General features: G+C 54.1%; 1 protein-coding gene and 1 long non-coding RNA gene across 2 annotated transcripts; both read right to left on the bottom strand.

Moving 5' to 3' along the window:
* Positions 1–3027: 3027 nt before the first annotated feature.
* LOC111927643 (serine/threonine-protein kinase pim-1-like) lies at positions 3028–9318 on the bottom strand. Its single transcript, XM_086874915.1, has 9 exons — positions 8638–9318; positions 8483–8533; positions 7912–8278; positions 7123–7299; positions 6737–6888; positions 6331–6499; positions 5832–5991; positions 5561–5651; positions 3028–5121 (listed from the first exon to the last, which is right to left on the bottom strand). The coding sequence occupies exons 1-5, from the start codon at positions 9316–9318 to the stop codon at positions 6782–6784; spliced, it is 1383 nt and encodes a 460-aa protein (XP_086731041.1). The 3' UTR covers positions 3028–5121; positions 5561–5651; positions 5832–5991; positions 6331–6499; positions 6737–6781.
* Positions 9319–11192: 1874 nt separating this feature from the next.
* LOC147645193 (uncharacterized) lies at positions 11193–13918 on the bottom strand. The gene is made up of 2 exons (XR_015282438.1): positions 13780–13918; positions 11193–13522 (listed from the first exon to the last, which is right to left on the bottom strand). It is a non-coding gene; the product is annotated as an uncharacterized LOC147645193 (long non-coding RNA).
* Between the last annotated feature and the right edge of the window lie 203 nt (positions 13919–14121).

The raw sequence follows: 14121 nt of genomic DNA, 5'->3' as shown, positions 1-14121 counted from the left end.
GCACCAACAGAAGGAACAATTGTTTTTGGAACACTCCCATGTGGAGTGACAGAAGCAGGTTTTACACTTGAGCTCAGATTTGTTTGTGCAAGTGAAACAACAACAACGATGATGATGATGATGATGATAATAATAATAATAATATATTTATATCCAAAATTAAAAATTGATAATATGAAATAATGTTGACAATACTAATCTGTGAGCTTTGGCTGCTCACTGTAACACTAAATACCCTACAAAAAAGGACTGGCAAAGACCCAAATGCCAATGGTAGACTTTGTGAATTGTATACAAGGAATAAAGGAGGAAGGGATAAAACTGGTTATTTTTATAGGGTTTGGCGATGCTGTGATGTGGAATGCTTTGTCTGTTCCTGGGAAAAACACAGTGATTAAGACTGCTGGGTTTTTCATGTACCACACTATCTACATGCTGCAGGATTGGTTGAACAATTGTTAAAAGAGCAGTTGATAAAATGAGGAGATGGGAACCTGTCCCGGTGGAGAACCCATCTCCCAGATGGGCTCCATGCCCTTAACAATGGGCCCACTGGGAAATGGAAACCCCTGGGTGTGCACGGCTGCACCCAATTTGCAAACACAACCATGGACAGTGAGACTTGGACTGCCTGGGAAATTGTTCTGGGTGTGATGGCCCCTGCCAGGGCCTCCCCAGAGGCTGCAGGGCTGGACCTTCATTCACTGGAATTAATTAGGACAGAGCAGAAGCAAATGAGTTATCAATTCTGAAAGAGGAATTCAGATTCCTCCAGGACACTTTGGTTTGGTAACTGCTCACTGGAGCTTGGCCTTGCAAAGTGTTCATGTCATGGGAGGAGGACTTGATGCAGATTATCAAGGAGAAATTAAAGTAATTCTGTTAAACAATAATGAACAAGATTGGATGATTCAACCCCATGACAGGTTAGCACAAATATTGATATTGTAGTTTAAAAACGATTGTGAAAAAAGGACATCCACCTCCAATCAGCACTGTTTGTGGAGATAAAAGGTTCCAATCCTGCAGCTTGTAGATAGTCTGGTACATGGAAAACCCAGCAGTCTTAATCACTGTGTTTTTCACAGGAACAGACAAAGCATTCCACATCACAACATCACCAAACCCTATAAAAATAGCCAGTTTTATCCCTTCCTCCTTTATTCCTTGTATACGATTCACAAAGTTTACCATTGACATTTGGGTCTTTGCTAGTCCTTTTTTGTAGGGTATTTTAGTGTTACAGTGAGCAGCAAAGCTAACAAATTGGAATTGTCAGCATTATTTCACATTATTGATTTTTAGTTATATATATAAATATATGTTATTGTTATTGTTATTGTTATTGTTATTGTTATTGTTATTGTTATTGTTATTGTTATTTTATTTTATTTTATTTTATTTTATTTTATTTTATTTTATTTTATTTTATTTTGACAAACAAACCTGAGCTAAAGACTAAAACCTGCTTCTGTCACTCCATGTAGGGAGCATTCCTAAAAGAATTGTTCCTTCTGTTGGTGCTGTTAACAAAATCCATCCTCGTCTTCCCAAACCCATAAGTTCTTTTCCTTTTTCCATATGCAATGTTTGGATGCATTTTAAGACTTCCAGCGATTCAGCCTCTTTTAACCAACTGCCCCACTGCTCGCACGGTGCTCCGACCTCAGCCCCACTCCAGAGCCAGCAAACTCTGGGGAGAGCTTCCCTCTGGGAATTACAGATGGGACTGATTCCTTACATTTACATTTTAAAAGTGACATTTTGTTGTGATCTGGCTAGACTTTGCTTTGTTTCACCAGCGGGCAGAGTCGGCACCAAAGGCACAAACACCACCTGAAGGAATCAGTGTCATTTACTGCAGCTCCAAGCAGCAAAGGAACACAAAAGGAGCAGCTCAGCAATGAATCCAATCATCACTGCCAAAGATTGCCTGCAGGGATTAACACAGATCCAGCACCAGTTCCCCTCAGACTTTGCCATCCCCAGATCCACCCATCAGCTGGGGAAGCTGTCACAGCCAAGGGCTGGAGAGCCACTCCAGACACTGGGAATTCCTGCAGGTGCCTCCAGCCACAGGTGAGGCTCCAACCTTGCTGTGAGAGAGGGCCCAGCTTTGATAGTGCTGAATAAACAAACTGACAGCACTTCTGGTGTGGGAACATCTGGTTTCATCCTCCTCTTGGGTCCCTGCCAAAGCCTGGCCAGGCCTCAAGGAGGAACCAAGGGGGTCGACCCTGATCATACACCCCAAACAAGGCCAGATGTCGGATTTAATGGCCTTGTCTGGCTTCTAAACACAGAAAGGTCAATCCATGTTTCATTGATGAGTGGATACATCTATCACAGTGTTCATGACCATGCATATTTCAGTAATTAGCAGAGGGACAGATAACCTTTAGCTTTAAGGTTCATTCAGAGGTCACCTTTGGCTCAGGGCCTGTTGTTCAGGCCTCACTCAGGGCCTGTTGTTCAGACCTTAGCACTTCAGAAACGAGGTTTAGTGGGCGGCTTGACACTGCTGGGTGACTGGCTGGACTGGATGAGCTCAGAGGTCTTTTCCAGCAGAATGGTACTATAATACCAGGATTCTATCTGCTGCATTCAGCTAGTTCCATTACTTAGCAGCATTACTTTAGTCCAAAAGCCCCCTCTTGCTCAGCTCTTGTGGCCTGAGGCTTCAGCTCCTTCAGTTCCTGGTGCTGAGCTGCTCAAGCTGAAGGAGACAACTCGGAAAGAAGAATAAGTTCATCCAATTCCTTCTGGGACACGGAGAGGGGAGGGTGTGAAAACAGGAGCATTGTTTGGTGCGGCCTCCTCTCTGCCCTTCACACCTTCAGTGCTTTGAACCAGCCAAGAGCTTTCTCCAGGATTTGACTCGATCTTCTCGAGTGTGACCCGGCTAGCTCAGTGATGAGGTTTCTCTTCACTCGAGTTTTGAGCCAGCATATGTTTGTGAGATTCACTGATTTTCTTCAAGAATTCAAGTCTATAGAGCGAGTAAAGAAATCAGGGGGGGACTCTCTCTCTGGTTTGCATTCCACAGTTTATTTCTGTGAAGGGGAATCCAAAGGACGAGAGACAAAGGATTTGGGGTCTGGGGGGGTCTCTTTTAACAGGGTTTCTCGGAGGGAGGGAACATCAGAGAAAGAACCAATTATTTTTCTCAGTTAGTACATCTTACAAACTTTCTACAAATCAAGGTTACACACACCAAGATAAGAAATAACAGACACCAACTTCTTCAAATGCCCACAAAGGTGTAGGAGTATTCTCCACAGAGGGGCAGCGGAGGAGAGAGGGGGGCTTGGTTGCCAGGAAACCCAGGGGGGAAAGAAAGGGAAGGGAAGGTAAGCATGCCCTCCCAGCTTCCATAGTTTAGAGGCATTCTGGGACAGGAAAAACAGAGTTACAAACTTCCGTGTTGGAAAGAAGGGTTCTCTTCTCCCAACCCCGTGCTTTCCTGGGCTAAAGAAACTTCAAGCAGCTGGAAATGCCAGCGGGGTCCTCTCTTTATCCGGCCTCTCAACGTGGGGCTGAGGAGAGAAACTTCAGTAACCATGGGAACTTGACGCCAGGTAAACAGTTAGGAGAAAGAGAAGCTGGGGGTGGGGGGAGAATCACAACTAAAAGATGGGAAAAGATACATTTCAGGCTATCAACTACAACAGGATTCAGTGAAGCAGCTGTTCCTGCTCCCACATCTGGCTCTTCCCAGTCTCTGACCTTGACTGGTTTTGTCCCTCTTGCTGTGCCCTCTGTTCCCCCAGGGCTCGGTGGCTGCTGCCCAGGACTGTGGGACTGGCACAGATCAAGGGGTCGAGCTCCTCCTTTCTGTGTCCCTGGAGCTGCCTGTTCACAGCAGCCTTTTTCATCTGGAAGCTCCACACGGAGAGGGAGTCCCCAGCTCTGTTCCTGGCACAACGTGCAGGAGCCCAGGGCTGTCATCTCAAGTCCCTGCTGGCACTGAAGGCTCCCAGGTGCCTCAGGCTGCTGTGACACCACTGCACAGGGAGGGAAGCATGGCAGAGGCTGCACTGAAATGTGCTGCTGGTGGTATTGCTGCTGGTACTGCTGGTGCTGCCACTGGTGGTGCTGCTGGTGGTGCTGGTGCTGGTGCTACTGCTGCTGGTGCTGCTCCTGGTGCTGCTGCTGCTGGTGATGCTGGTACTGCTGCTGGTACTGCTGGTGCTGGTGCTGCTGGTGCTGGTGCTGTTGCTGGTGATGCTGGTGGTGCTGCTGCTGCTGGTGCTGCTGCTGCTGCTCCTGGTGCTGCTGCTGGTGCTGCTGCTGGTGCTGCTGGTGATGCTGGTACTGCTGCTGGTGCTGCTGGTGCTGGTGCTGCTTGTGGTGGTGCTGCTGGTGCTGGTGCTGCTGGTGCTGGTGCTGCTTGTGGTGGTGCTGCTGGTGGTGGTGCTGCTGGTGGTGGTGCTGCTGCTGGTTCTGCTGGTGCTGCTGGTGCTGGTGGTGGTGCTGCTGCTGGTGCTGCTGCTGGTTCTGCTGGTGCTGCTGGTGCTGGTGGTGGTGCTGCTGCTGGTGCTGCTGCTGGCACTGCTGCGATTATTTTTCCACCACTGCCCCAGACTGAGGGATCAGATCCAGGCACTGCTGCTGCTCCCTCGGGACCAGCCCCAGTTTAGTTGTTGCTGTCAGTGCCAGCAGAAGCGGTGGCTGGAGCAGCGGGTGCTGACAGTGGCCCAAGGCCCAGGGCTGCCTCGAGGGGTCCCTGGGCTGGGGCTGGGATGGAGCTGCCCCTTGTTCTCCCTCTGCCTCACGCAGAGCTGGGCTGGGCACAAGTGGGGCAGCAGAGCCAACAGGGAGCCTGCAAGTCTCTTCCAGCCGTGCCTGCTCAGAGTTTGGCCTTGGAGCTTCAGGTGGGCAAAGGCAGCTGCTCTGCTCCCTCTGCGTGTGCCCGTGTTCAGCACTGCTGCTCCATCAGTCTGTGCCCAGCAATGGTTCAGCAGTGCTGCTCCATCAGTCTGTGCCCAGCAATGGGGAAAAGCCTCAGCCCTGCAGGGCCAGGAGCTGCCAGGCTCTGCCTGAGCAGCTCAGCCAGCGGGAAGGGAGCTGCTCCACACGGGAACCAGGAGCAAAGAACACTTCTTTTTCACAGCATGATTCCTGTTTTAAGGGGAAAAATGAGGAAAAATAAAAGAAAAAAACTTGTATAAAATGTGAAAGATAAAAACAGAACCCAAGTGTGCAGTGAAAAATCTTCTATAACTTTGAATTAAGGCGTAATTGGTCTTTGGAAACATAAAACTCAGTTATTTCCTTTGTAAATGTGCTGATGGCATGATGCATCTTACTGGCCTCAGTAACCTTTTTGAAAAAGTTTTTGGGGTTTGATTCCAATATTGTTATTTTAAATTGTGGTGAAATTGGTGTGAAGCGAGAAGAAAGTGCTTTGCGCCTTGCCAGCTCCAAGCAGCACTGGAAATCTAAACTCTATCAAAATCCAAATCCTTTAGAAGATGTCCTTCCTTCTCACCCTGTGAATGAGCTGCACATTCCCTTTCAAACATTCAGGGGTTTCTTAAATATGCAAAGTCCCACTTACAGCTTTTTGCTCTGGTTTGGAAGTGCAGAAGGGCAATTCTTCATCCATCAGCTCCAGACTGCACTGCCTCAGGAACACAGCAGTGGCACTTCTAGAGGAGGAAGAAAGTGCAATTGCACAATTCCAGCCAAAAAGAAAGGACGAGTGGGACATAGAAAACATCCTGTGCAGATGCAGGCATTCAGCTGGGACTGTGGAGAGTTTGGGTTCTTGCCAATTGGATGTGTGTCCCTAACTGCAATCTCTTGGCCTGCAGTAAAGTCTTACTCACCTGCAAAAGCAGAAAGCTCAGGTGGTGTGCTGGGAACGGGCTCATGCGATGCAAAGCTGTCAGAGCAATGGGAGGGCAGGGTGAGCCCAGCTGTGCCTGGGGCTGAGCCCAGCAGAGCCCTGGCAGAGCCCAGAGCAGCCTCAGCATCCGCAGAGCCCGGCTGCAAGGAGAGAAACCAGAAACCGCCCGTCAGCTGAAGGCTCCTGTCCCCTTGTCCCAGCCAGCCGCGGTGCCCAGGCCATGCTGGCCGTGCTCAGCGCTGAGCCCAAAGCTGCCCATCACTGCTGCCTTTGGGAGCAGAGCAGGAGGGCAGGACATGTGCCCAGCCTGCAGCCAGCCACGGCAGATCCAGCCCCTCAGCAGCTGCCCAGAGACAAAAAGCAGCCTGGCAGCCAACTGAAGAATTGGTTGCATCCACCCCAGCCAAGGGGGGAACCTTTGGTGCCGGCCAGGCTGTGCCATGCCCAGATCTGGGAGCATCCCCTGGCTGTGGACTCACCTGCAAATTGGGCGTGGAGCGAGTCTTTGAAGAAGACATGCCAGAATTGAAATTGATCATCTTCAGCTGGCCAGGTGGAGGAAGAGATTGCCATCCTTGAGGTTGCCCTTGGTGTCTCCAGCAGCAGCATCACCTGGTAACAGCTTCTCCAGGGGCTCCTTCTCCTTCCCTAGGGACCAGACCAGGCTGTCAGTGCTCTGCCCAGGGTCCCAGCCATCAGTGAAGCAGACAAGCAAAAGCAGGGGGAATGGTGGCCACCAGTGCTTGCCACACCAGGTGTCCAGCTCAGCTCCAGCCCAAGAGCTGTGTGTTCCCTTCTGATGACCCCTGCTCAGAGCTACAGGCACAACAAAAACAGCCTGGTTTGCTTTGCCACTGATTGCCAAGAAATGTGTGGAGCTGTTACCTGCCAGGCCCTTGGATCCAACTGTGCATGTGGATTTCCCATCTCCTAGGGCAGATGAACACCCTGCATCCAAGGATCTTGGAAAAGGTCTTCTAAGGATGGCCTGTCCAAGGGTTGCATGGACAAACATCTCTTAATAATATCTTGGCATTCTGAAGAGAGAAACCAGGAATCACCAGCCAGTTGGAGAAGTTGCTGCCCCCTTCCTGTGCCCAGGCCATGCTGGGTGTGCTCAGAGCTGGGCCTCAACTTCCCCATGGATTCCCTGTTTGCAGGAGAGCAGGACATGTGCCACCTCCTCAGCAGCTGCCAGAGTAGGATGCTCATGAGCCCGCTGCTGTCTCCCAACCCCAGTGTTCCCCCCGTGCCCAAAGATGAGGATTCACCTTGGGAGAGCTGTCGTGGGAACAAGATCTGCCCCCAGATGATCTGCTGGCCCCTCATGAATGGGTGCTTCCCTATGACCAGCTGGTACAGCAGGAGGCCCAGGGACCAGATTGTTGCTGCCTGGCCATGGTAGCGTTGCTGGTGGATCCACTCTGGTGGGCTGTAGGATAGGGTTCCTGTGGAACACAGATGGAGTTCATCAGGGGGATGCTGCTGCTCCCAGAGCCTGACCCCAGCATCTCTGGGCATGTGGGGGCTGCCCCAGCGGCACACAGGGTGACCCACTGCCCTCTCGCCAGCACCTGGGACTTGGGTACAAACCCAGGGTTGGAAAAGAAGCCACTGCTGCTGGAAGAGGGCAGCACAAGCACTGGGGAGGCCCAACCCTGACAAGCAAATAAAAACCCACCCTGTGGTAGAGAAAGCACACTCTCCTCCCTGCCTGCATGGCCTCCAAAAAATTGTTAGTAAGCCAAGGCAAACGTGGGGAGCAGAGGAGTTCAAGCCCTTCCTCGCTGACTCACTAAACTCTCTGGGGCATGGGGTCAGACCCCCGCCCTCTGCTACCCCCATGGGGGTTTTTGTCAGGCTGGCTGTCCCAGCCCCAGCCCAGGGCACAGTGGGTGCTGAAGGCTGTCGGCAGGGCTCAACCTGGGCCCCCTCACACCCCTACCCAAATCAACTTGGCTCAAGCATTAATCCCATCCCGGCAGCAACACGGGGAATCCCCGGTGCCACACCCAGGCTGGGCTATGAGATGTCCAGGAGCATCCCCTGCGAGGGCTCACCTGCAAACTGGGTGTCGGCTGTGTCTTGGAGGAAGGTGCCACAGCCAAAGTCAATCAGTTTCAGCTGCCCCATGGCCAGGTCGAGCAGGATGTTCTCTGGCTTGATGTCCCTGTGCAGGACCCTGCAGCTGCTGCAGTGCTGCACGGCCTCCAGCACCTGGCGAAAGAGCCTCCGCGCCTCCTCCTCCGGCAGGAACCCCTGCTCCGCCAGCAAATGCGAGAGGTCCTGGCACTGCTGTGGACACTCCAACACTAACGAGAAGCTGTCGGGGAGCTCAAGCCACTCCAGCAGCTGAATGATAGCAGTACAGCCAGAGGACACCTTGTCCAGCAGCACAATCTCCAGGGGAGCACGGGTGCCGTCGGGCTGCGGGAGGAGCACGGTGCTGTCAGTGGGGCTGAGGCCGTGCCAGGGCTCTGGGACCCCTCAGCCAGCCCGGGATGCTCTGCACACCTCGCTCACCCCACGGCCGCTCTCCCCGCAGGGCTCTCGGTGGCTGCCACCCTGCCGGGCCCCGGCTCATCCCTGCCCGGCACGCCCCGGCTTCTGCCGCTGGCCCCGCACACTCACCAGCTCGCCCCAGAGCCTGACACGATCCCGCGGCACGCATTTGATGGCCACCTGTGAGCAAGGAGCAGCAGAGGGTTGAGCTCGCTGCCCACCCTACCGCACCCCCGCTATCTTCTCCATGCCCTCCTCCTCCTCCTCCTCTGCCCATCACTCACCGGGGCGCCGTCCGAGAGTCGCGTGGCCGCGAAGACGCTGCCGAAGCCGCCGCGCCCCAGCAGCGGACCCAGCTTGTAGCGCTGCTGCAGGGCCTCCTGCGCCTTCCCTGGGGGCGAGTCGCGGCCATCAGCGCTCGGCCCGGGGACAGGAACGGCCCCCGAGCGCTCCCCGACCTCCCCGGGCCAGGCATCTGCAGACGTCCGCTCCTTGGAACGGGACTGCAGCGGCTCGGGGCCGGCGGCCACGCTGCTGAGCAGTGGAGCTCGGGCCGGGGAAGCCGCAGCGGAGGCGGCGGCAGCGGCCGCGCCGCCTGTGTCCTCCGCGGGCCCCGGGAGGAGCTGGGGCCGGGGGCAGGGCCGGGATCGGGGCCAGGGCCGGGGTCTGAACCGGAGCCTGCGTCGGGGCCGGGGCCGGGATCGGGCAAGGCAGAACCAAAGGGCAGCGATACCACCCCAGCCCCAGGCAATGATGCCGGCCCGGCAGCGCCAGCGCCAGCGCCAGCGCCAGCACAGCCAGAGCCGGGCGAAGGTGAGACCACGGCGGGACGGCCGGGGCCGGGGCCGGGGCCGGGGCCGGGGCCGGGGCCGGGGCCGGGGCCGGGGCCGGGGCCGGGGCCGGGGCCGGGGCCGGGGCCGGGGCCGGTGCAGCCCCGCCTGGGGCCGGGGGTGGGCCGAGAGCATGGCCCGGGCAGGCACGGGGAGAGGGAACCTGGAAGAGGAGGGGGCACAGGAAAAGGGAGACCCGGAGAGAATGTGGGACAGTGGGAGAGGGAGAGGAGAGACAGAAAATAGATAAAAATGCCGCCGCTGCCGCCGCTGCCGCCGCTGCCGCCGCTGCCGCCGCTGCCGCCGCTGCCGCCGCTGCCGCCGCTGCCGCCGCTGCCGCCGCTGCCGCCGCTGCCGCCGCTGCCGCCGCTGCCGCCGCTGCACCGTTTGCCGCCGCTGCCGCCGCTGCACCGTTTGTCCCCGTGTCCGTTTGTCCGTTGCCCGCTCGGCCCCGCGCCGAGCCCCGCGCTCCCCGGGCAGCCCCTGAGCCTGGCCAAACACGGGAACTTTGCCCTGGTGAGCCAAGAGCCAGAGTCTGGACTCCTGCACAGGGACACAGCAATGCCCTTGGCTGCTGCTGTGCCTTGTCCCTGCTGAGGGTCAGACACTGTCTGAGCACATTCCCTGAATGCAGAATTTGTAGCTGAGCCAAGCACTGCACTTGTGTCTCCAGCATTGCTTTCCAAGTAAAACGGGAAGGCAAACTGGGTATAGCTCATGGTATTTTACAGTGTCTAAAACTTGCCAAGTCTCAAATCTTAGAGGTGAGATCCATTTGGAATGAATGGGATGGAGAAACAGTGCAAGATGGAAAAGGGGAACATAAAAATTAATAGAGAGAAATAGAGAAAAACATATTGGTTGTTTCTTTTGATTTTATTTTCATTTCTTAAAAAAGCTGTTTCAGTTTTCCCAGAATCTTCTCCACAATCCTGTCTGTTATTTCCAAAAACCTGTCCTGGAGAACGAGGCGCAGCTCCTGTCACAAGATGTGCCCCCAGCTGCAGCTTCTCTTGGCTTCCCACACTATGAGTGCAGCACAACTCTTGCAGCAAAGCAGGACAAATGGTTGAAGAACTTGACAACTTGTTCTTTCTTTTCCTTGTGCACTGGGGAGTTGTGCCATTGGTAAGGTTTTCATTGTTACTCTTCTACCCAAAGAAAACATAATGAGGTATCAGGAATTGTTAGGGAATACAAGCCTGGCTGAATGTGGAGAGAAAGAATCTCCAGAGCCTGCAGCCAGCAGTGGAGAGCTCATCATTCCAACAGCCCCACGGACATCTTGAAAGTGATCTGGAACATGAAGATGGGCTGACAGAGGGAGTTTGTTTCTGTGTCCAGTTTAGATGATTCTACATCTCTTGCGCTGGGAGAAATCAAGAGCACAATCAGTTGATAAGCACCAAATCATGATAAGCTGGACCTCACAGTAGATGGCAGAAAGACTGTGAAAAGGAGAAATGCAGGGAATGACTTGGTGAACTTTGTGTGTAAGAAGGGTCATTTTTTTCCTAATAATTCCCAATTCATTCCCTTTGCTTTTGTCCTTTTTAGCTAGGCTATTTGCATCACAGTTTCCCCATGAAATGAGAACCTGGAGCTTGTGAAAGTGCCTGAAAGCTGCCCTGTTCCTCTGCAGGTACATTCAGGCTGAAACAGGAGCCTGAGCCTACTCTTGGGAAGCCTCCTCTGAGCTGGAATTTGTGCTGTGCCAGGAGACGAGGAGGGGGAGGATGATGGGAGCTGTGTGTGAGGAGCAGGAGGTTTGGGCCTCAGGACATTCCGTCTGTGCTGCTGCCCCGCAATGGGCGGCTGTGCCCGGGGCTCTGGGCCTGCCCCACGTGCGCTGAGCTCCCGACACTGCGGGAGCTGCCCGGGCTGGGCTCAGGTTCCCACTGGGACTGGGCAGCAGGCTGGGCTCCAGCTGGGATCAGCAGCTGAAAATACCTCTGGGCATCTCCACTTTCTGCTGCTGCTTGGAAGAAGCAATGAAGCGACAAGTTCTGTTTTTTCTTTCTCCTGGTGGATTTTTTCATTTTATTTGCCACTGCAGAGGCAAATTCTGTGATGGCCTCTGTCAGTTGATTCTATTTCAGCAGCAGCAGCAGCAACAGGGCTGTGTTTGGGCACTGCAAATGTGGCCTGTGTGGCTTTAATTCTCCTTGATTTTGTGCTCAGGGAGTTGGGAGTATTTTGGTCTCTACTGATCATGATGCCCGAAACAAAAATCCTGAGTTCCCTGTCACAAAAGCACTGTGGGTAGCACTGATTGAAAGAGGCAATTGCAGCTGTACTGGTAAAATTCAGGTGGTAAGCAGAAGGGGGACAAGAGCAGCGGGGATCTGCAATTGCCAAGGCAAAGGCACCAACAGCCTCCTGCTGTCACCTCAGGGTGAGTAAAACAGAGCTGAAAACAGTGCTGGAACCCGATCCTTTCTTCCTCTGAGGGCTGGCTCAGGGTAGCAGAGCCGGGCCCTGAGGAATCAAGGCTGTTTGTGGGGGATTGTTGCTGTAGTCCAGAATTGCCCTGGCAAAAGCCCTGGGAAGCCGAGGCAGGAGCAGGTGGGAAGGGCCGGTGCTGCTGCTGCTCGTGGCCAGGAGCCCCGGCCGGGCCAGGCCGGCGCCCGCTGCGCTGCGGCTGCTGCTGCTGCCAGAGCCGGGCGGGACTCGGGGACAGGGAATGGACACGGGGGGACAGCAAAGGCCTTGGGGGCTGCAGGGATGTTGGCACTGGGGCCAGCGCCAGCACAGAGCTTCAGCCCGCAATGAACCCCGAGGGAAACGCTGGGGAAAGGCTCCATTCAGCCTTTCTTTACTCAGCGCTGTGAAGGGACTGAAATAAAAGGGGAACGAGCAGGGCCCGACCCCTTCTCCTTTGGGAGGAGCCCCTGGGGCTGTGAGGGGCTGTGAAGGGATGTGAGGGGAAATGAAGAGCCATGAAGGGCTGTGAGAGGCCATGAGGAGCCATGAGAGGTTCTATGGGGACATGAGAGGTTCCATAAGGCCGTGAGGGGCTGTGAAGGGCCATGAGGAGCCTCAGCCCTGGAGGAGGAGGTCCCACCATGTCCGCAGGGCAGCCGTGAGGGGCCGCGAGTGCAGACGTGGCGGCAGAGCGGGCTTGGGGCAGCTCTGGGAGGGGATGAGACCCTTCCCCAGCTCCAAACCACACCAATCCACCATTAACAGGATTTTCCTTCTTTAGAATCCACTGGCAACTTGGAGTTGACTGTACAGTTTAATCCTAGTGGGAAAAGCAAGGGAATTTTCCCAGTGTGTGACATCCAGCCATTTTTATTCATGTTTAAGATTTAAAAGTCTTACCAATGAAAAGTAATACAAATAAATAATAATAACAACAAGAACAAGAAATAAAGCCCCACATCTCAACAATCATCTCAGAAACATGTTTTTGTTTGTAGTAATAGATCAGTCCTAAAGAAATAAATGAAAGAGATGTCATTTGTAATTAGATATGTTTCATCTTTTCCCAGTTTCTGGTCCCCTTCCTCCAGGGTCATTTCCTCTCCTCACCCACTTTCTAATAAGTAGAAGGGAGTTAAGCACACTGGAAAAGACAACAGCTCCTGTTTCCGAGGGAAGCAGCCACCACTCCAGGGACCCTGAATTGCCCCCAGGCACATGTGTGCACTGGAAGGGTGAGCGGGTGTTGGGGACAGAGATCTCAAACTCCTTCTAAGGCTGTGAGAAACCCACAAGTGGCAAAGTATCATTGTGGGTCAGCTCCTGCTGAAATTCCATTCCCCCACACCCTCCAAATGGGCAGGCAGGCCTGGGCTCTGGCAGGGCTCAGTTTTGAGTGCCTTGTGCTCCCTGGCAAGGAAGTGATCCTATCAACTCTGGTATTGATGGACTGTGGAATGGCTGCTGAAGGAGGAGGGGGAATCTCAGCAGACAGGAAAGTCTCTTCTTCTCCTTTCTCCCTGCAGAACCCCCTCTCCAAAGAGAAATGCCTGTGCTGGGTTTCCATGGCACCCCTTCCCTCAGCCCAGTGTCTGACCCACTGTGTGCTCTGCAGGAGCCAAAGCCAGAGGAGTCCCAATATCAGTCACCCCACGGTCCCCACACAGCAGGAGAAAGCACTGCTTGCAGTGGGGCTGCTGATCTGTGACCTGTCCTGGTTCCATCCACCCCACTCCTCTCAGCCACAGGCACCAGAAGGATCCCAGGAAAGCCACAGTGCTCTACCAGATGCCAGGAGCACTCCCTGCTGTGGCCTCAGGAACGCTGGGTGACCTCTTTGATGAGGATCTCTGGCTGGTGATGGAATGTGTGGATGGAGGCCCTTGACAGGAGGTTGTTGGAGACACGCGTGGAGCTGAAGGAGAGATGGCAGCTGTCAGTGGGGAGGGCAGGGACCCCGCTTGTGAGTCCATTGCCTTGGACACCCTCAGCCACAAGATGTCCAAGAAGTCACACAAGGCTTTGGCACTCTCAGCCTTCTTTCCCCCAAGTTCCAGCTTTATGTGCATTTACAGTAGAGAACCTTGCTTGTTTCTAGAACTAGAACAGAGATCCCAGAGGGAACAAGCCTTGCTGGTTTTAGTCAGAAGCAGCAGTGACCAAAAGTTGTACCTTCTTCGGCTCGGTCACATCTTTGTTCCTTCTCAGTGTTCAGGCTGGGCTGTGGGGTGTCCTCATTTGCTGCATTTTCTGAGCTCCTCTTGGATCCTTTGAGCAGTAAGTTGTGCCCTCTGAGGATCCTTTGTGCTCCTTGGTGACCCAGGAGAACCTTCCAGGTGGTTTTTGGGTGAGCTGCTGTTGTGATGTCACAGGAATGTTGCCATGTCCTTGTGGTGTTCCCATTGCTGTGGGGCACAGAGGCCTCAGTGTCAGAGCGGCTCTGGGCGCCTGCTCATTGCCTGAGAATCCTCCTGCCTGAGGCATTCTCAGCAGCCAGCCCAGCCCCTGACGGGT

This window comes from Cyanistes caeruleus, unplaced genomic scaffold (assembly GCF_971803275.1).
Source record: "Cyanistes caeruleus unplaced genomic scaffold, bCyaCae1.hap1.1 HAP1_SUPER_29, whole genome shotgun sequence".
Taxonomy (NCBI): Eukaryota; Metazoa; Chordata; class Aves; order Passeriformes; family Paridae; genus Cyanistes; species Cyanistes caeruleus.
The sequence above is the reverse complement of the archived record's forward strand: the minus strand, read 5'-3'. Positions and strand labels throughout refer to the sequence as shown.